The 21,850-nt window shown below is 41.8% G+C and overlaps 1 protein-coding gene and 2 long non-coding RNA genes across 8 annotated transcripts in view; 2 read left to right on the top strand and 1 right to left on the bottom strand.

Moving 5' to 3' along the window:
- LOC118373255 (G protein-coupled receptor kinase 5-like) overlaps positions 1 to 21,366 on the top strand; it is a 70,098-nt gene extending 48,732 nt beyond the window's left edge. The window contains exons 4-16 of one of the 2 annotated variants that reach the window (XM_052479119.1): positions 13,741 to 13,818; positions 13,953 to 14,050; positions 14,409 to 14,501; positions 14,721 to 14,784; positions 14,878 to 15,018; positions 15,151 to 15,341; positions 15,620 to 15,657; positions 15,784 to 15,873; positions 16,065 to 16,273; positions 17,284 to 17,421; positions 17,868 to 18,005; positions 18,173 to 18,304; positions 20,368 to 21,366. In XM_052479119.1, coding sequence (XP_052335079.1) covers positions 13,741 to 13,818; positions 13,953 to 14,050; positions 14,409 to 14,501; positions 14,721 to 14,784; positions 14,878 to 15,018; positions 15,151 to 15,341; positions 15,620 to 15,657; positions 15,784 to 15,873; positions 16,065 to 16,273; positions 17,284 to 17,421; positions 17,868 to 18,005; positions 18,173 to 18,304; positions 20,368 to 20,451 — 1,494 coding nt within the window. In that variant the 3' untranslated portion in view covers positions 20,452 to 21,366. Of the gene's footprint in view, positions 1 to 13,740; positions 13,819 to 13,952; positions 14,051 to 14,408; positions 14,502 to 14,720; positions 14,785 to 14,877; positions 15,019 to 15,150; positions 15,342 to 15,619; positions 15,658 to 15,783; positions 15,874 to 16,064; positions 16,274 to 17,283; positions 17,422 to 17,867; positions 18,006 to 18,172; positions 18,328 to 20,367 lie in introns of both variants that reach the window. The other variant, XM_052479120.1, reaches the window with a different exon arrangement.
- Positions 550 to 13,575, top strand: LOC127911724 (uncharacterized). 2 transcript variants are annotated; one of them, XR_008079106.1, is made up of 5 exons: positions 550 to 779; positions 6,395 to 6,489; positions 10,371 to 10,755; positions 11,236 to 11,580; positions 12,572 to 13,575. It is a non-coding gene; the product is annotated as an uncharacterized LOC127911724 (long non-coding RNA). The 2 variants fall into 2 exon arrangements; XR_008079105.1 differs by lacking the exon at positions 550 to 779 and having other exon boundaries at positions 6,137 to 6,489.
- LOC127911725 (uncharacterized) lies at positions 16,453 to 17,274 on the bottom strand. Of its 4 annotated transcripts, XR_008079110.1 has the most exons (4): positions 17,006 to 17,274; positions 16,790 to 16,969; positions 16,682 to 16,753; positions 16,459 to 16,531 (listed from the first exon to the last, which is right to left on the bottom strand). It is a non-coding gene; the product is annotated as an uncharacterized LOC127911725 (long non-coding RNA). The 4 variants fall into 4 exon arrangements; XR_008079111.1 differs by lacking the exon at positions 16,682 to 16,753 and having other exon boundaries at positions 16,453 to 16,531; XR_008079108.1 differs by having other exon boundaries at positions 16,682 to 16,969.
- Positions 21,367 to 21,850: the final 484 nt, after the last annotated feature.

The following is a 21,850-nucleotide window of genomic DNA, read 5'->3' as shown; positions in this document are numbered from 1 at the left end:
AGTACCACTGGCTAGGTATCTCCCTTTACATTAAACAAATCAATTGCATTTAACAATTAAATGCATAATTAGCACTTGTAACAAAGTACAGTTTTCACCTTGTCACACTACACAAACAATACACTTCTCCCTCTGCTATATCTGAGCTACTAAGGGTATAGATAATGACTGATCATTTTCAAGTAAAGGCAGTCCAAACTGTCTAGTTGCATGTTTGCACAACACTGATAGCCACACAATAATGTCTATCATTCAAAACATGGTTTAGTCAATATATTGCCCCTGATTATGGAATATTATTTTATGTACCAGTCAGACCTCAGTCAAAATAGTATACTGTTTTTTTTCAAACGCTACAGTTGCTTAGCTTACTTTTCCCAGCATGCCAGTTGGATTTGGTTTGCACTTTTGGGACTATTCCATTTGTTGCATTATGCGATAAAGAAAACTGATAATATTTGGAACCATGTCTGATATGTACTCTCAGTGTTTAATAATGGGATGTTGAACCAGGTCTGATATGTACCGTCAGTGTTTAATGGATGTTGAACCAGGTCTGATATGTACTGTCAGTGTTTAATAATGGGATGTTGTGTTAAACCAGGTCGGATATGTACTGTCAGTGTTGAACCAGGTCTGATATGTACTGTCAGTGTTTAATAATGGGATGTTGAGCCAGGTCTGATATGTACTGTCAGTGTTTAATAATGGGATGTTGTGTTGAACCAGGTCTGATATGTACTGTCAGTGTTTAATAATGGGATGTTGTATTGAACCAGGTCTGATATGTACTGTCAGTGTTTAATAATGGGATGTTGTGTTGAACCAGGTCTGATATGTACTGTCAGTGTTTAATAATGGGATGTTGAACCAGGTCTGATATGTACCGTCAGTGTTTAATAATGGGATGTTGAACCAGGTCTGATATGTACCGTCAGTGTTTAATAATGGGATGTTGAACCAGGTCTGATATGTACTGTCAGTGTTTAATAATGGGATGTTGAACCAGGTCTGATATGTACCGTCAGTGTTTAATAATGGGATGTTGTGTTAAACCAGGTCGGATATGTACTTTCAGTGTTTAATAATGGGATGTTGTGTTGAACCAGGTCTGATATGTACTGTCAGTGTTTAATAATGGGATGTTGAACCAGGTCTTATATGTACTCTCAGTGTTTAATAATGGGATGTTGAACCAGGTCTGATATGTACTCTGTGTTTATTAATGGGATTTTGAACCAGGTCGGATATGTACTGTCAGTCTTTAATAATGGGGTGTTGAACCAGGTCTGATATGTACTGTCAGTGTTTAATAATGGGATGTTGTGTTGAACCAGGTCTGATATGTACTGTCAGTGGTTAATAATGGGGTGTTGTGTTGAGCCAGGTCTGAAATGTACTGTCAGTGTTTAATAATGGGATGTTGTGTAGAACCAGGTCGGATATGTACTGTCAGTGTTTAATAATGGGATGTTGTGTTGAACCAGGTCTGATATGTACTGTCAGTGTTTAATAATGGGATGTTGAACCAGGTCTGATATGTACTGTCAGTGTTTAATAATGGGATGTGTTGAACCAGGTCTGATATGTACTGTCAGTGTTTAATAATGGGATGTTGTGTTGAACCAGGTCTGATATGTACTGTCAGTGTTTAATAATGGGATGTTGTGTTGAACCAGGTCTGATATGTACTGTCAGTGTTTAATAATGGGATGTTGTGTTGAACCAGGTCTGATATGTACTGTCAGTGTTTAATAATGGGATGTTGTGTTGGTCTGATGTACTGTCAGTGTTTAATAATGGGATGTTGTGTTGAACCAGGTCTGATATGTACTGTCAGTGTTTAATAATGGGATGTTGAACCAGGTCTGATATGTACTGTCAGTGTTTAATAATGGGATGTTGTGTTGAACCAGGTCTGATATGTACTGTTTAATAATGGGATGTTGTGTGTTTAATAATGGGATGTTGTGTTGAACCAGGTCTGATATGTACTGTCAGTGTTTAATAATGGGATGTTGTGTTGAACCAGGTCTGATATGTACTGTCAGTGTTTAATAATGGGATGTTGTGTTGAACCAGGTCTGATATGTACTGTCAGTGTTTAATAATGGGGGTGTTGAACCAGGTCTGATATGTACTGTCAGTGTTTAATAATGGGATGTTGTGTTGAACCAGGTCTGATATGTACTGTCAGTGTTTAATAATGGGATGTTGTGTTGAACCAGGTCTGATATGTACTGTCAGTGTTTAATAATGGGATGTTGTTGAACCAGGTCTGATATGTACTGTCAGTGTTTAATAATGGGATGTTGTGTTGAACCAGGTCTGATATGTACTGTCAGTGTTTAATAATGGGATGTTGTGTTGAACCAGGTCTGATATGTACTGTCAGTGTTTAATAATGGGATGTTGTGTTGAACCAGGTCTGATATGTACTGTCAGTGTTTAATAATGGGATGTTGTGTTGAACCAGGTCTGATATGTACTGTCAGTGTTTAATAATGGGATGTTGAACCAGGTCTGATATGTACTGTCAGTGTTTAATAATGGGATGTTGAACCAGGTCTGATATGTACTGTCAGTGTTTAATAATGGGATGTTGTGTTGAACCAGGTCTGATATGTACTGTCAGTGTTTAATAATGGGATGTTGTGTTGAACCAGGTCTGATATGTACTGTCAGTGTTTAATAATGGGATGTTGTGTTGAACCAGGTCTGATATGTACTGTCAGTGTTTAATAATGGGATGTTGTGTTGAACCAGGTCTGATATGTACTGTCAGTGTTTAATAATGAACCAGGGATGTTGTGTTGAACCAGGTCTGATATGTACTGTCAGTGTTTAATAATGGGATGTTGTGTTGAACCAGGTCTGATATGTACTGTCAGTGTTTAATAATGGGATGTTGTGTTGAACCAGGTCTGATATGTACTGTCAGTGTTTAATAATGGGATGTTGAACCAGGTCTGATATGTACTGTCAGTGTTTTATGGGATGTTGTGTTGAACCAGGGATGTACTGTCAGTGTTTAATAATGGGATGTTGAACCAGGTCTGATATGTACTGTCAGTGTTTAATAATGGGATGTTGTGTTGAACCAGGTCTGATATGTACTGTCAGTGTTTAATAATGGGATGTTGTGTTGAACCAGGTCTGATATGTACTGTCAGTGTTTAATAATGGGATGTTGTGTTGAACCAGGTCTGATATGTACTGTCAGTGTTTAATAATGGGATGTTGTGTTGAACCAGGTCTGATATGTACTGTCAGTGTTTAATAATGGGATGTTGTGTTGAACCAGGTCTGATATGTACTGTCAGTGTTTAATAATGGGATGTTGTGTTGAACCAGGTCTGATATGTACTGTCAGTGTTTAATAATGGGATGTTGTGTTGAACCAGGTCTGATATGTACTGTCAGTGTTTAATAATGGGATGTTGTGTTGAACCAGGTCTGATATGTACTGTCAGTGTTTAATAATGGGATGTTGAACCAGGTCTGATATGTACTGTCAGTGTTTAATAATGGGATGTTGAACCAGGTCTGATATGTACTGTCAGTGTTTAATAATGGGATGTTGAACCAGGTCTGATATGTACTGTCAGTGTTTAATATGGGTTGTGTGACCAGGTCTGATATGTACTGTCAGTGTTTAATAATGGGATGTTGTGTTGAACCAGGTCTGATATGTACTGTCAGTGTTTAATAATGGGATGTTGTGTTGAACCAGGTCTGATATGTACTGTCAGTGTTTAATAATGGGATGTTGTGTTGAACCAGGTCTGATATGTACTGTCAGTGTTTAATAATGGGATGTTGTGTTGAACCAGGTCTGATATGTACTGTCAGTGTTTAATAATGGGATGTTGTGTTGAACCAGGTCTGATATGTACTGTCAGTGTTTAATAATGGGATGTTGAACCAGGTCTGATATGTACTGTCAGTGTTTAATAATGGGATGTTGTGTTGAACCAGGTCTGATATGTACTGTCAGTGTTTAATAATGGGATGTTGTGTTGAACCAGGTCTGATATGTACTGTCAGTGTTTAATAATGGGATGTTGTGTTGAACCAGGTCTGATATGTACTGTCAGTGTTTAATAATGGGATGTTGTGTTGAACCAGGTCTGATATGTACTGTCAGTGTTTAATAATGGGATGTTGTGTTGAACCAGGTCTGATATGTACTGTCAGTGTTTAATAATGGGATGTTGTGTTGAACCAGGTCTGATATGTACTGTCAGTGTTTAATAATGGGATGTTGTGTTGAACCAGGTCTGATATGTACTGTCAGTGTTTAATAATGGGATGTTGTGTTGAACCAGGTCTGATATGTACTGTCAGTGTTTAATAATGGGATGTTGTGTTGAACCAGGTCTGATATGTACTGTCAGTGTTTAATAATGGGATGTTGAACCAGGTCTGATATGTACTGTCAGTGTTTAATAATGGGATGTTGTGTTGAACCAGGTCTGATATGTACTGTCAGTGTTTAATAATGGGATGTTGTGTTGAACCAGGTCTGATATGTACTGTCAGTGTTTAATAATGGGATGTTGTGTTGAACCAGGTCTGATATGTACTGTCAGTGTTTAATAATGGGATGTTGTGTTGAACCAGGTCTGATATGTACTGTCAGTGTTTAATAATGGGATGTTGTGTTGAACCAGGTCTGATATGTACTGTCAGTGTTTAATAATGGGATGTTGAACCAGGTCTGATATGTACTGTCAGTGTTTAATAATGTGTTGAACCAGGTCTGATATGTACTGTCAGTGTTTAATAATGGGATGTTGTGTTGAACCAGGTCTGATATGTACTGTCAGTGTTTAATAATGGGATGTTGTGTTGAACCAGGTCTGATATGTACTGTCAGTGTTTAATAATGGGATGTTGTGTTGAACCAGGTCTGATATGTACTGTCAGTGTTTAATAATGGGATGTTGTGTTGAACCAGGTCTGATATGTACTGTCAGTGTTTAATAATGGGATGTTGTGTTGAACCAGGTCTGATATGTACTGTCAGTGTTTAATAATGGGATGTTGTGTTGAACCAGGTCTGATATGTACTGTCAGTGTTTAATAATGGGATGTTGTGTTGAACCAGGTCTGATATGTACTGTCAGTGTTTAATAATGGGATGTTGTGTTGAACCAGGTCTGATATGTACTGTCAGTGTTTAATAATGGGATGTTGTGTTGAACCAGGTCTGATATGTACTGTCAGTGTTTAATAATGGGATGTTGTGTTGAACCAGGTCTGATATGTACTGTCAGTGTTTAATAATGGGTTGTGTTGAACCAGGTCTGATATGTACTGTCAGTGTTTAATAATGGGATGTTGTGAACCAGGTCTGATATGTACTGTCAGTGTTTAATAATGGGATGTTGTGTTGAACCAGGTCTGATATGTACTGTCAGTGTTTAATAATGGGATGTTGTGTTGAACCAGGTCTGATATGTACTGTCAGTGTTTAATAATGGGATGTTGTGTTGAACCAGGTCTGATATGTACTGTCAGTGTTTAATAATGGGATGTTGTGTTGAACCAGGTCTGATATGTACTGTCAGTGTTTAATAATGGGATGTTGTGTTGAACCAGGTCTGATATGTACTGTCAGTGTTTAATAATGGGATGTTGTGTTGAACCAGGTCTGATATGTACTGTCAGTGTTTAATAATGGGATGTTGAACCAGGTCTGATATGTACTGTCAGTGTTTAATAATGGGATGTTGTGTTGAACCAGGTCTGATATGTACTGTCAGTGTTTAATAATGGGATGTTGTGTTGAACCAGGTCTGATATGTACTGTCAGTGTTTAATAATGGGATGTTGTGTTGAACCAGGTCTGATATGTACTGTCAGTGTTTAATAATGGGATGTTGTGTTGAACCAGGTCTGATATGTACTGTCAGTGTTTAATAATGGGATGTTGTGTTGAACCAGGTCTGATATGTACTGTCAGTGTTTAATAATGGGATGTTGTGTTGAACCAGGTCTGATATGTACTGTCAGTGTTTAATAATGGGATGTTGTGTTGAACCAGGTCTGATATGTACTGTCAGTGTTTAATAATGGGATGTTGTGTTGAACCAGGTCTGATATGTACTGTCAGTGTTTAATAATGGGATGTTGTGTTGAACCAGGTCTGATATGTACTGTCAGTGTTTAATAATGGGATGTTGTGTTGAACCAGGTCTGATATGTACTGTCAGTGTTTAATAATGGGATGTTGTGTTGAACCAGGTCTGATATGTACTGTCAGTGTTTAATAATGGGATGTTGAACCAGGTCTGATATGTACTGTCAGTGTTTAATAATGGGATGTTGTGTTGAACCAGGTCTGATATGTACTGTCAGTGTTTAATAATGGGATGTTGTGTTGAACCAGGTCTGATATGTACTGTCAGTGTTTAATAATGGGGTGTTGAACCAGGTCTGATATGTACTGTCAGTGTTTAATAATGGGATGTTGTGTTGAACCAGGTCTGATATGTACCGTCAGTGTTTAATAATGGGATGTTGTGTTGAACCAGGTCTGATATGTACTGTCAGTGTTTAATAATGGGATGTTGTGTTGAACCAGGTCTGATATGTACTGTCAGTGTTTAATAATGGGATGTTGTGTTGAACCAGGTCTGATATGTACTGTCAGTGTTTAATAATGGGATGTTGTGTTGAACCAGGTCTGATATGTACTGTCAGTGTTTAATAATGGGATGTTGTGTTGAACCAGGTCTGATATGTACTGTCAGTGTTTAATAATGGGATGTTGTGTTGAACCAGGTCTGATATGTACTGTCAGTGTTTAATAATGGGATGTTGTGTTGAACCAGGTCTGATATGTACTGTCAGTGTTTAATAATGGGATGTTGTGTTGAACCAGGTCTGATATGTACTGTCAGTGTTTAATAATGGGATGTTGTGTTGAACCAGGTCTGATATGTACTGTCAGTGTTTAATAATGGGATGTTGTGTTGAACCAGGTCTGATATGTACTGTCAGTGTTTAATAATGGGATGTTGTTGAACCAGGTCTGATATGTACTGTCAGTGTTTAATAATGGGGTTGTGTTGAACCAGGTCTGATATGTACTGTCAGTGTTTAATAATGGGATGTTGTGTTGAACCAGGTCTGATATGTACTGTCAGTGTTTAATAATGGGATGTTGAACCAGGTCTGTTGAACCAGGTCTGATATGTACTGTCAGTGTTTAATAATGGGATGTTGTGTTGAACCAGGTCTGATATGTACTGTCAGTGTTTAATAATGGGATGTTGTGTTGAACCAGGTCTGATATGTACTGTCAGTGTTTAATAATGGGATGTTGTGTTGAACCAGGTCTGATATGTACTGTCAGTGTTTAATAATGGGATGTTGTGTTGAACCAGGTCTGATATGTACTGTCAGTGTTTAATAATGGGATGTTGTGTTGAACCAGGTCTGATATGTACTGTCAGTGTTTAATAATGGGGTGTTGAACCAGGTCTGATATGTACTGTCAGTGTTTAATAATGGGATGTTGAACCAGGTCTGATATGTACTGTCAGTGTTTAATAATGGATGTTTAATAATGGGATGTTGAACCAGGTCTGATATGTACTGTCAGTGTTTAATAATGGGTTGTGTTGAACCAGGTCTGATATGTACTGTCAGTGTTTAATAATGGATGTTGTGTTGAACCAGGTCTGATATGTACTGTCAGTGTTTAATAATGGGATGTTGTGTTGAACCAGGTCTGATATGTACTGTCAGTGTTTAATAATGGGATGTTGTGTTGAACCAGGTCTGATATGTACTGTCAGTGTTTAATAATGGGATGTTGTGTTGAACCAGGTCTGATATGTACTGTCAGTGTTTAATAATGGGATGTTGTGTTGAACCAGGTCTGATATGTACTCTCAGTGTTTAATAATGTGTTGAGCCAGGTCTGATATGTACTGTCAGTGTTTAATAATGGGGTGTTGAACCAGGTCTGATATGTACTGTCAGTGTTTAATAATGGGATGTTGTGTTGAACCAGGTCTGATATGTACTGTCAGTGTTTAATAATGGGGTGTTGAGCCAGGTCTGATATGTACTGTCAGTGTTTAATAATGGGATGTTGTGTTGAACCAGGTCTGATATGTACTGTCAGTGTTTAATAATGGGATGTTGTGTTGAACCAGGTCTGATATGTACTGTCAGTGTTTAATAATGGGATGTTGTGTTGAACCAGGTCTGATATGTACTGTCAGTGTTTAATAATGGGATGTTGTGTTGAACCAGGTCTGATATGTACTGTCAGTGTTTAATAATGGGATGTTGAACCAGGTCTGATATGTAATCTCAGTGTTTAATAATGGGATGTTGAACCAGGTCTGATATGTACTGTCAGTGTTTAATAATGGGATGTTGTGTTGAACCAGGTCTGATATGTACTGTCAGTGTTTAATAATGGGATGTTGTGTTGAACCAGGTCTGATATGTACTGTCAGTGTTTAATAATGGGATGTTGTGTTGAACCAGGTCTGATATGTACTGTCAGTGTTTAATAATGGGATGTTGTGTTGAACCAGGTCTGATATGTACTGTCAGTGTTTAATAATGGGATGTTGTGTTGAACCAGGTCTGATATGTACTGTCAGTGTTTAATAATGGGATGTTGTGTTGAACCAGGTCTGATATGTACTGTCAGTGTTTAATAATGGGATGTTGTGTTGAACCAGGTCTGATATGTACTGTCAGTGTTTAATAATGGGATGTTGTGTTGAACCAGGTCTGATATGTACTGTCAGTGTTTAATAATGGGATGTTGTGTTGAACCAGGTCTGATATGTACTGTCAGTGTTTAATAATGGGATGTGTGTTGAACCAGGTCTGATATGTACTGTCAGTGTTTAATAATGGGATGTTGTGTTGAACCAGGTCTGATATGTACTGTCAGTGTTTAATAATGGGATGTTGTGTTGAACCAGGTCTGATATGTACTGTCAGTGTTTAATAATGGGATGTTGTGTTGAACCAGGTCTGATATGTACTGTCAGTGTTTAATAATGGGATGTTGTGTTGAACCAGGTCTGATATGTACTGTCAGTGTTTAATAATGGGATGTTGTGTTGAACCAGGTCTGATATGTACTGTCAGTGTTTAATAATGGGATGTTGAACCAGGTCTGATATGTACTGTCAGTGTTTAATAATGGGATGTTGTGTTGAACCAGGTCTGATATGTACTGTCAGTGTTTAATAATGGGATGTTGTGTTGAACCAGGTCTGATATGTACTGTCAGTGTTTAATAATGGGATGTTGTGTTGAACCAGGTCTGATATGTACTGTCAGTGTTTAATAATGGGATGTTGTGTTGAACCAGGTCTGATATGTACTGTCAGTGTTTAATAATGGGATGTTGTGTTGAACCAGGTCTGATATGTACTGTCAGTGTTTAATAATGGGATGTTGTGTTGAACCAGGTCTGATATGTACTGTCAGTGTTTAATAATGGGATGTTGTGTTGAACCAGGTCTGATATGTACTGTCAGTGTTTAATAATGGGATGTTGTGTTGAACCAGGTCTGATATGTACTGTCAGTGTTTAATAATGAACCAGGTCTGATATGTACTGTCAGTGTTTAATAATGGGATGTTGTGTTGAACCAGGTCTGATATGTACTGTCAGTGTTTAATAATGGGATGTTGTGTTGAACCAGGTCTGATATGTACTGTCAGTGTTTAATAATGGGATGTTGTGTTGAACCAGGTCTGATATGTACTGTCAGTGTTTAATAATGGGATGTTGTGTTGAACCAGGTCTGATATGTACTGTCAGTGTTTAATAATGGGATGTTGTGTTGAACCAGGTCTGATATGTACTGTCAGTGTTTAATAATGGGATGTTGTGTTGAACCAGGTCTGATATGTACTGTCAGTGTTTAATAATGGGATGTTTGAGAACCAGGTCTGATATGTACTGTCAGTGTTTAATAATGGGATGTTGTGTTGAACCAGGTCTGATATGTACTGTCAGTGTTTAATAATGGGGTGTTGAACCAGGTCTGATATGTACTGTCAGTGTTTAATAATGGGATGTTGTGTTGAACCAGGTCTGATATGTACTGTCAGTGTTTAATAATGGGATGTTGTGTTGAACCAGGTCTGATATGTACTGTCAGTGTTTAATAATGGGATGTTGTGTTGAACCAGGTCTGATATGTACTGTCAGTGTTTAATAATGGGGTGTTGAACCAGGTCTGATATGTACTGTCAGTGTTTAATAATGGGATGTTGAACCAGGTCTGATATGTACTGTCAGTGTTTAATAATGGGATGTTGAACCAGGTCTGATATGTACTGTCAGTGTTTAATAATGGGATGTTGTGTTGAACCAGGTCTGATATGTACTGTCAGTGTTTAATAATGGGATGTTGAACCAGGTCTGATATGTACTGTCAGTGTTTAATAATGGGATGTTGTGTTGAACCAGGTCTGATATGTACTGTCAGTGTTTAATAATGGGATGTTGTGTTGAACCAGGTCTGATATGTACTGTCAGTGTTTAATAATGGGATGTTGTGTTGAACCAGGTCTGATATGTACTGTCAGTGTTTAATAATGGGATGTTGAACCAGGTCTGATATGTACTGTCAGTGTTTAATAATGGGATGTTGTGTTGAACCAGGTCTGATATGTACTGTCAGTGTTTAATAATGGGATGTTGTGTTGAACCAGGTCTGATATGTACTGTCAGTGTTTAATAATGGGATGTTGAACCAGGTCTGATATGTACTGTCAGTGTTTAATAATGGGATGTTGAACCAGGTCTGATATGTACTGTCAGTGTTTAATAATGGGGTGTTGAACCAGGTCTGATATGTACTGTCAGTGTTTAATAATGGGATGTTGTGTTGAACCAGGTCTGATATGTACTGTCAGTGTTTAATAATGGGATGTTGTGTTGAACCAGGTCTGATATGTACTGTCAGTGTTTAATAATGGGATGTTGTGTTGAACCAGGTCTGATATGTACTGTCAGTGTTTAATAATGGGATGTTGTGTTGAACCAGGTCTGATATGTACTGTCAGTGTTTAATAATGGGATGTTGTGTTGAACCAGGTCTGATATGTACTGTCAGTGTTTAATAATGGGATGTTGTGTTGAACCAGGTCTGATATGTACTGTCAGTGTTTAATAATGGGATGTTGAGCCAGGTCTGATATGTACTGTCAGTGTTTAATAATGGGATGTTGAACCAGGTCTGATATGTACTGTCAGTGTTTAATAATGGGATGTTGTGTTGAACCAGGTCTGATATGTACTGTCAGTGTTTAATAATGGGATGTTGAACCAGGTCTGATATGTACTGTCAGTGTTTAATAATGGGATGTTGTGTTGAACCAGGTCTGATATGTACTGTCAGTGTTTAATAATGGGATGTTGTGTTGAACCAGGTCTGATATGTACTGTCAGTGTTTAATAATGGGATGTTGTATTGAACCAGGTCTGATATGTACCGTCAGTGTTTAATAATGGGATGTAGTGTTGAACCAGGTCTGATATGTACTCTCAGTGTTTAATAATGGGATGTTGTGTTGAACCAGGTCTGATATGTACTGTCAGTGTTTAATAATGGGATGTTGTGTTGAACCAGGTCTGATATGTACTGTCAGTGTTTAATAATGGGATGTTGTGTGAACCAGGTCTGATATGTACTGTCAGTGTTTAATAATGGGGGTTGTGTTGAACCAGGTCTGATATGTACTGTCAGTGTTTAATAATGGGATGTTGTGTTGAACCAGGTCTGATATGTACTGTCAGTGTTTAATAATGGGATGTTGTGTTGAACCAGGTCTGATATGTACTGTCAGTGTTTAATAATGGGATGTTGTGTTGAACCAGGTCTGATATGTACTGTCAGTGTTTAATAATGGGATGTTGTGTTGAACCAGGTCTGATATGTACTGTCAGTGTTTAATAATGGGATGTTGAACCAGGTCTGATATGTACTGTCAGTGTTTAATAATGGGATGTTGTGTTGAACCAGGTCTGATATGTACTGTCAGTGTTTAATAATGGGATGTTGTGTTGAACCAGGTCTGATATGTACTGTCAGTGTTTAATAATGGGATGTTGTGTTGAACCAGGTCTGATATGTACTGTCAGTGTTTAATAATGGGATGTTGTGTTGAACCAGGTCTGATATGTACTGTCAGTGTTTAATAATGGGATGTTGTTGAACCAGGTCTGATATGTACTGTCAGTGTTTAATAATGGGATGTTGTGTTGAACCAGGTCTGATATGTACTGTCAGTGTTTAATAATGGGATGTTGTGTTGAACCAGGTCTGATATGTACTGTCAGTGTTTAATAATGGGATGTTGTGTTGAACCAGGTCTGATATGTACTGTCAGTGTTTAATAATGGGATGTTGTGTTGAACCAGGTCTGATATGTACTGTCAGTGTTTAATAATGGGATGTTGTATTGAACCAGGTCTGATATGTACTGTCAGTGTTTAATAATGGGATGTTGTGTTGAACCAGGTCTGATATGTACTGTCAGTGTTTAATAATGGGATGTTGTGTTGAACCAGGTCTGATATGTACTGTCAGTGTTTAATAATGGGATGTTGAACCAGGTCTGATATGTACTGTCAGTGTTTAATAATGGGATGTTGTGTTGAACCAGGTCTGATATGTACTGTCAGTGTTTAATAATGGGATGTTGTGTTGAACCAGGTCTGATATGTACTGTCAGTGTTTAATAATGGGATGTTGTGTTGAACCAGGTCTGATATGTACTGTCAGTGTTTAATAATGGGATGTTGAACCAGGTCTGATATGTACTGTCAGTGTTTAATAATGGGATGTTGAGCCAGGTCTGATATGTCCTGTCAGTGTTTAATAATGGGATGTTGTGTTGAACCAGGTCTGATATGTACTGTCAGTGTTTAATAATGGGATGTTGTGTAGAACCAGGTCTGATATGTACTGTCAGTGTTTAATAATGGGATGTTGTGTTGAACCAGGTCTGATATGTACTGTCAGTGTTTAATAATGGGATGTTGTGTTGAACCAGGTCTGATATGTACTGTCAGTGTTTAATAATGGGGTGTTGAACCAGGTCTGATATGTACTGTCAGTGTTTAATAATGGGATGTTGTGTTGAACCAGGTCTGATATGTACTGTCAGTGTTTAATAATGGGATGTTGTGTTGAACCAGGTCTGATATGTACTGTCAGTGTTTAATAATGGGGTGTTGAACCAGGTCTGATATGTACTGTCAGTGTTTAATAATGGGATGTTGTGTTGAACCAGGTCTGATATGTACTGTCAGTGTTTAATAATGGGATGTTGTGTTGAACCAGGTCTGATATGTACTGTCAGTGTTTAATAATGGGGTGTTGAACCAGGTCTGATATGTACTGTCAGTGTTTAATAATGGGATGTTGTGTTGAACCAGGTCTGATATGTACTGTCAGTGTTTAATAATGGGATGTTGTGTTGAACCAGGTCTGATATGTACTGTCAGTGTTTAATAATGGGATGTTGTGTTGAACCAGGTCTGATATGTACTGTCAGTGTTTAATAATGGGATGTTGTGTTGAACCAGGTCTGATATGTACTGTCAGTGTTTAATAATGGGATGTTGTGTTGAACCAGGTCTGATATGTACTGTCAGTGTTTAATAATGGGATGTTGTGTTGAACCAGGTCTGATATGTACTGTCAGTGTTTAATAATGGGATGTTGTGTTCTTTAGGACGACTATGAGCTGGTGCCTGATGAGAAACGAAAAAGCAGAGGAGATCAGATTATTGGGAAGTTCCTGTCTAAACAGGTTTGTCAATCTAAAGGAGGATTGGTGAATGTAGATGTACAGCTATTAGAGAAATATAACTTGTGTGTGTGTGTGCGTGTGCGTGTGCGTGTGCGTGTGCGTGTGTGTGTGTGTGTGTGTGTGTGTGTGTGTAGTCATCCGAGTGTGTGGAGGCAGCAGAGAGCCTTGCTGAGCAGTGTAGAGAGAACCTGGAGCTCCACCCCTGCAAGGAGATCTTCAGTGACTGTCGCAAGTAAGGGAATCTTCCTTTGTTCGCATTACATCTCATCAACTATGATCTTATTATTAAACAGCTTGTTCCTAATTAAATCTTGGTTGAAGATTAGATAACACTCAGTATCAAGAATATACAAAAGTAGAGAACTAGGAAGGGGACAAATACTTTTTCATAGCACTGTATATGCACTTGTGGAAGAGCCTGGGGGACAAGGTAATGTTTGACAATGAAGAAACACAGAGAGGGGTTGGCTGAAGCACTTAACACCCTGGAGGGACCACCAGCTGGCTGAGCCCCTTGTTAACTGTAACTGCAGCTGCTGTCTGTTGTCTCAGGGCTTTAACCAGTAACCTGTAGTTGTCTGTGCTCTCAGAGCTCTCCATCACTACCTGAGAGGAGCTCCCTTCTTGGACTATCAGAACAGCATGTACTTTGACCGTTTCCTACAGTGGAAGATGCTGGAGAGGTGAGTGCTACTTAAAAACTCCTACAAAATCAAATAAATGTCTGATGTTTTTAGAGAATATTTGAATGGTGTTCACTATTAGCCTGGTACTTTCTCCGTGCAACATTACAAGTTGGCTAAAGCAGGATCAGGCTTGCACCCAGGTTAGTATTATTATGCTCCATGATGTACGGTGTACTATTATTCAGCTGTACATTAATGGCCGATGTGTGTTTTCAGGCAGCCAATAGCCAAGGATACGTTTCGACAGTACAGAGTACTGGGGAAGGGTGGATTCGGAGAGGTGAGGCAAATTTTTCCTCTTAGGAGAATTATTAGAAAATTGTGATTGTGAGATTAACTGGCCCATGGTATAATACTGTGTGCGTTCTATCAGGTGTGTGCGTGCCAGGTGCGAGCCACAGGGAAGATGTATGCCTGTAAGAAGTTAGAGAAGAAGAGGATTAAGAAGAGGAAAGGAGAGTCCATGGCCCTCAATGAGAAACAAATACTAGAGAAGGTCAACAGCAGATTTGTTGTGAGTCCTGTTATTTATTAGGATAAATGACCATACACAATACACTTTCACTTTATTCTCTCGCTCTGTCTCTCTGTGTCTCTCTGTCTGATCTCTGATCTCTGCCCCTGTGTCTTTGCCCCCTCTCTCTAGGTGAGTTTAGCGTATGCCTATGAGACCAAAGACGCTCTGTGTCTAGTGTTGACCTTAATGAATGGAGGAGATCTGAAGTTCCACATCTATAGCATGGGGACTCCAGGCTTTGAGAAGGACAGGGTCCAGTTCTATGCTGCCCAGATCTGCTGCGGCCTGGACCACCTACACCAGGAATCCATCGTCTACAGGTGACAGCTTTTTATCATCTTTTTATCACCTACACTCACAGAATAGAAGGTGCCCTTAAACACAGATCTAGTTCCAGATTGCAAGATATTACAGATCAGTTGGGGGCAACCCATTTCTATCTACTTCCACCTATACCCTAATCAACTGTCTGTTCTTCTGATTGTCATTCGCTAAACCAATGTCTCCAGAGATCACGTGATGTCAACACATGATGTATTGGGTTTAGTCCCAATGTCAAATGCACCAAACTAACTGTGGTTTTTGAACTTTTTCTCAGGGATTTAAAACCAGAGAATATTTTATTAGATGATAATGGTGAGTTAACCTTCTTCCTACTGTACAATAGCATACAGTAATTACTGGGATAATGTCTGAACTCAGAGAGGCTCTCTGCTAAATATGACTGATCTTTGACCCCTGACCTCTTCCCCTATGCTGTAGGACACATCCGGATCTCAGATCTGGGCCTGGCCATCAAAGTGGCTGAAGGAGACCCCATACGAGGCAGAGTGGGAACAGTGGGTTACATGGGTGAGACACCTCCATATGCTATTACAATACATTTATAATACATCTATAAAATCATTGAACAAAAACCTTACATTATAGTAATACATTATCAATTTATACCTTTTACCATACAAATAAGATATCATCAAACCTGCATGATGAGAACATGGCATTGGGACAATCTGGTGTTGTACTGTGCTGTGTGTGTGTAGCTCCGGAGGTGATCAACAACGAGCGCTATGGGATGAGTCCAGACTGGTGGGGGCTGGGATGTCTCATCTACGAGATGACCGCTGGACGCTCACCCTTCCGCGCACGCAAAGAACGAGTGAAGCGGGAGGAGGTAGAGAAGAGGGTGCAAGAGGAAGAGGAGGAGTACAGCGACAAGTTTACAGAAGACACCAAGGCCATCTGTAGGGTGGTGAGAGCACATTAATTGATTGATAAGACTAAGGCCTAGTTAGTGTATCGTCAGGAACCTCAGAAGGAGGCCTAGTTAGTGTGTCGTCAGGAACCTCAGACTAAGGCCTAGTTAGTGTGTCGTCAGGAACCTCAGACTAAGGCCTAGTTAGTGTGTCGTCAGGAACCTCAGACGGAGGCCAGGAACCTCAGACGGAGGCCTAGTTAGTGTGTCGTCAGGAACCTCAGACGGAGGCCTAGTTAGTGTGTCGTCAGGAACCTCAGACGGAGGCCTAGTTAGTGTGTCGTCAAGAACCTCAGACTAAGGCCTAGTTAGTGTGTGTCAGTCAGACGGAGGCCTAGTTAGTGTGTCAGGAACCTCAGACGGAGGCCTAGTTAGTTAGTGTGTAGTTAGTGTGTCGTCAGGAACCTCAGACGGAGGCCTAGTTAGTGTGTCGTCAGGAACCTCAGACGGAGGCCTAGTTAGTGTGTCGTCAGGAACCTCAGAAGGAGGCCTAGTTAGTGTGTCGTCAGGAACCTCAGACGGAGGCCTAGTTAGTGTGTCGTCAGGAACCTCAGACGGAGGCCTAGTTAGTGTGTCGTCAGGAACCTCAGACGGAGGCCTAGTTAGTGTGTCGTCAGGAACCTCAGACGGAGGCCTAGTTAGTGTGTCGTCAGGAACCTCAGACGGAGGCCTAGTTAGTGTGTCGTCAGGAACCTCAGAAGGAGGCCTAGTTAGTGTGTCGTCAGGAACCTCAGACGGAGGCCTAGTTAGTGTGTCGTCAGGAACCTCAGAAGGAGGCCTAGTTAGTGTGTCGTCAGGAACCTCAGACGGAGGCCTAGTTAGTGTGTCGTAAGGAACCTCAGACGGAGGCTGAGTTAGTGTGTCGTCAGGAACCTCAGACTATATTGGGTAATCACCCTGAGTAGCTGATCCCATTATATTTTAAAATAAGCATCTGTACATTGCATCATCGTTTCTACTTCTCTCTCTCTCTCTCTCTCTCTCTCTCTCTCTCTCTCTCTCTCCAGCTGTTGACCAAAGATCCTAAGCAGAGACTGGGCTGTACAGCAGAGGGGTCATCAGGGGTGAAGGCTCACTGTTTCTTCAGGAACATCAACTTTAAAAGGCTGGAGGCAGGCATCCAGGAGCCCTCCTTCGTACCGGACGTAAGTAGAAGAGGAGGAGGATTGTATCTCTGGTCTTGCTTCAGCAGTAGAAACACAAGACCAGGAAGTGTTCAATATATAACCAACCAACTGTTTCAATCAGTTACATTCATGGTTGATTACCTCTACTTCTCCCTCCCTCCCTTCTCCCTCCCTCCTTCCCTCCATACATATTCCCTCCCTTCTCCCTCCCTCCTTCCCTCCATACATATTCCCTCTCTTCTCCTTCCCTCCTTCCCTCCGTACATATTCCCTCTCTTCTCCTTCCCTCCGTACATATTCCCTCTCTTCTCCCTCCCTCCCTTCTCCCTCCCTCCTTCCCTCCGTACATATTCCCTCTCTTCTCCCTCCCTCCTTCCCTCCATACATATTCCCTCTCTTCTCCCTCCCTCCTTCCCTCCATACATATTCCCTCTCTTCCTCCATTCCTCTCTTCTCTCTATCAGCCCCGGGCGGTGTACTGTAAGGATGTGTTGGACATTGAGCAGTTCTCTACAGTCAAGGGAGTAAATCTGGACCAAACCGACAACGACTTCTACTTCAAATTCTCTACAGGCTGCGTGTCCATCCCATGGCAGCACGAGGTGGGTGAACTAACTGAGACGTCTGTCCCTCTCCTCTGGTTTCTTCTCAGAGGTAGTCTGCAACGTAACCTGAAAGACTGAATTATTGGTGGTTTTGATATACTGTCCTTACACTAACTCTAATATACTGAACCCCTCTCCCCCTCGTTCTCTCTCCCTCTGTATAGATGATAGATACAGAGTGTTTCAGTGATCTGAACATGTTTGGGCCCCAGGGGACCAGACCCCCAGATCTGGACTGGAACACCCCCCCCGAGCCTCCCCGACGCAGCCTGCTGGACAGGATCTTCAGGAGACATGTGAGGGCACACACACAGGATCGGTACATACTTACACACATATACCAATACTCTGTCTCACACTGTTCCCACTGCACAGTTACATCCACACACACTGTTCCCACTGCACAGTTACATCCACACACACTGTTCCCACTGCACAGTTACATCCACACACACTGTTCCCACTGCACAGTTACATCCACACACACTGTTCCCACTGCACAGTTACTCTCTCTCGCTTCCCCCCTCTCTCGCTCCCCCTCTCTCTCGCTCCCCCTCTCTCTCGCTCCCCCTCTCTCTCTCGCTCCCCCCTCTCTCGCTCCCCCTCTCTCTCGCCCCCTCTCTCTCGCTCCCCTCTCCTCGCTCCCCCTCTCTCTCGCTCCCCTCTCTCTCGCTCCCCCTCTCTCTCGCTCCCCCTCTCTCTCGCTCCCCCCTCTCTCTCGCCCCCTCTCTCTCTCCGCTCCCCCCTCTCTCTCGCCCCCCTCTCTCGCTCCCCCCCTCTCTCTCGCTCCCCTCTCTCTCGCTCCCGCCCTCTCTCGCCCCCTCTCTCTCTCTCGCTCCCCCCTCTCTCTCTCGCTCCCCCTCTCTCGCTCCCTCTCTCTCTCGCTCCCCTCTCTCTCTCGCTCCCCCCTCTCTCTCGCTCCCCTCTCTCTCTCGCTCCCCCTCTCTCTCTCGCTCCCCCTCTCTCTCTCGCTCCCCCCTCTCTCTCTCGCTCCCCCTCTCTCTCTCTCGCTCCCCCTCTCTCTCTCTCGCTCCCCCTCTCTCTCTCTCGCTCCCCTCTCTCTCTCTCTCTCGCTCCCTCTCTCTCTCTCTCTCGCTCCCCCTCTCTCTCTCTCGCTCCCCCTCTCTCTCTCTCTCGCTCCCCCCTCTCTCTCTCTCTCTCTCTCTCTCTCTCTCTCTCTCTCTCGCTCCCCTCTCTCTCTCTCGCTCTCGCCCCTCTCTCGCTCCCCCTCTCTCTCTCTCTCCCCCCCCTCTCTCTCTCGCTCCCCATCTCTCGCTCCTCGCTCCCCCTCTCTCTCTCGTTCGCTCCCCCCGTCTCGCTCGCTCCCCCCGTCTCTCGCTCGCTCCCCCTCTCTCTCTCGCTCCCTCCCTCTCTCTCTCGCTCCCCCTCTCTCTCTCGCTCCCCCTCTCTCTCTCACTATAAATATGGGTTGTATTTACAATGGTGTTTGTTCTTCACTGGTTGCTCTTTTCATGTGGCAATAGGTCACAAATCTTGCTGCTGTGATGGCACACTGTGGTGTTTCACCCAATAGATATGGGAGTTTATCAAAATTGGATTTGTTTTCAAGTTCTTTGTGGGTCTGTGTAATCTGAGGTAAATATGTATGGTCTAGGATGGTAATACATTTGGCAGGAGATTAGGAAGTGCAGCTCAGTTTCCACCTCATTTTGTAGGCAGTGTGCACATAGACTGTCTTCTCTTGAGAGCCAGGTCTGCCTACGGAGGCCGTTTTCAATAGCAAGGCTATGCTCACAGAGTCTGTACATAGTCAAAGCTTTCCTTAATTTTGTGTCAGCCACAGTGGTCAAGAATTCTGCCACTATGCACTCTCTGTTTAGGGCCAAATAGCATTCTAGTTTTCTCTGTTTTTTTGTTAATTCTTTCCAAGCAATTATCTTTTTGTTTTCTCATAATTTGGTTGGGTCTAATTGTGTTTCTGTCCTGGGGCTCTGTGGCGTCTGTTTGTGTTTGTGAACAGAGCCACAGGACCAACATGATTAAGGGACTCTTCTCCTGGTTCAACTCTCTGTAGGTGATGGTTTTGTTACGGAAGGTTTGGGAATCGCTTCCTTTTAGGAGGTTGTAGAATTTAACGTCCCTTTTCTGGATTTTGATATTTAGCGGGTATATGCCCAATTCTGCTCTGCATGCATTATTTGGTGTTTTATGTTGTACACAGAGGATATTTTTGCAGATTTCTGCATGCAGTCTCAATTTGGTGTTTGTCCCATTTTGTGAATTCTTGGTCGGTTGTACACCTGATTCAAGTATTTTTAGCCAGATCTTAATTGGTATGTAAAATTGTATGTTCCTTTTGATGGCGTAGAAGGCCCTTCTTGTCTCTCTCTCCCTCCAGCACCCCGAGGTGTCCATTGCCAACAGCCGCTTGTCTTCCTGCAGTGTGAACTCGGTGGACTCCATGTCAAACTCTGCCCCCTAGTGGCCAGGGCCCTGTGTGGCGCCACACAGACAGAGGAGGAGCCTGTAGGATCTCCTCCTTGCTGGTTGGTTTACACCCGGCCTGACCAGCTGTCAGTCATCCGGAGGCACCCCTCCCACGCCCACGGTCAGCCTAGGGGAAATGTTGACCATGACCCGGGGCCTGAGAGACCGACCCATGGGAAATGATTAGAGGGACGTTCAATGATGCAAAGACGTTTTGAGAACGATGCTCAGACATTTCACTTACCCTCATGATTGCTGGAGTAGAGAAGAGCCACTGAGGTTGTTGATGAATAAGAAAAAAACAATCTAATTCAGGGGATCCACTGTCTAAGAAAGACCACCACAGGGAATACAAGATGGGGTCTTTGTTGAAATGTTGTAGCTTTTTTATTTTTTATTCCTTGCATAAATACTAATTCACGCTCAAATGCACTCTGTATTTGTTCATCTATCCCCCCCCCCCCACCCCCCACCCCCACTACTCTAATCACTTATATGCATGCAACCAACAACATCACCAACCTCCAGAAACAATGTGCATATTGCCTTGTATACCCTCAGGCCAAAGACATAGTTCAGTTGTGTGCCTGTCATTGTTGCCATATTGATTTTGGAGGATGGCTTGGTCTTTATTCAATCACTAATTGAATCTGCAGCTATGTTACACCTAAGTAACAATCAAACAAGTGTGTTGTCACACCATGGACAAATGTGTGAGACCAGACAGGTGTAGTATCCTCACACCTGCATAGCCCTCATGCTAATACCCCACCACAGGCATCCTGTTGACCTTGAGCAAAATGAGATGTCTTTTCAAACCAGTAGTGAACCATTTATATACCAATTAAGATGTTTTAACAGTAAATATGTTGTTTTACCTCTGACATTAAATAAATATTACTGTGATATACCCTTTGTCATATACAATGAGCTGGTGCTGTTTTATGTTTGTGTTGCCATCATGACCATGGTTGTATCTCAATCGTTTCAATGGGGGCATTTCTCATCTCCTTTCCTTTGTCTACACTGATCATAAAAGAAAGGTTAGGATTCCTGGCAGAAATATGGCGAATGCCTACAGGGAATAATAAGCTTTAACCAGTCCAGTTCAGATGAAGGAAAGGAGACAAAGAGAGGATGCCGTGTTAAACTAGTGAGATGCCTTGGCTCTGGTAGTGTCCTTGGTGAAGGGACCACACTAAGACAATCCTTCCAATACGCCCAAACAAAAGGGAAGAACAGCTTTGGTTTTAGAATTTGATATATGTTCATTTTACTGGACAATAAATAGTTAATTACATTAAACAAGTGTCCTAACACATTATTCCGAAATAATTTCACAAATTAAGAATCGGAAGTGCCTCCTTGTTAGCCTGTTCTCCCAGATGACGTGC

The sequence above is a fragment of the Oncorhynchus keta genome, chromosome 25 (assembly GCF_023373465.1).
Source record: "Oncorhynchus keta strain PuntledgeMale-10-30-2019 chromosome 25, Oket_V2, whole genome shotgun sequence".
Classification (NCBI taxonomy): Eukaryota; Metazoa; Chordata; class Actinopteri; order Salmoniformes; family Salmonidae; genus Oncorhynchus; species Oncorhynchus keta.
The sequence above is the reverse complement of the archived record's forward strand: the minus strand, read 5'-3'. Positions and strand labels throughout refer to the sequence as shown.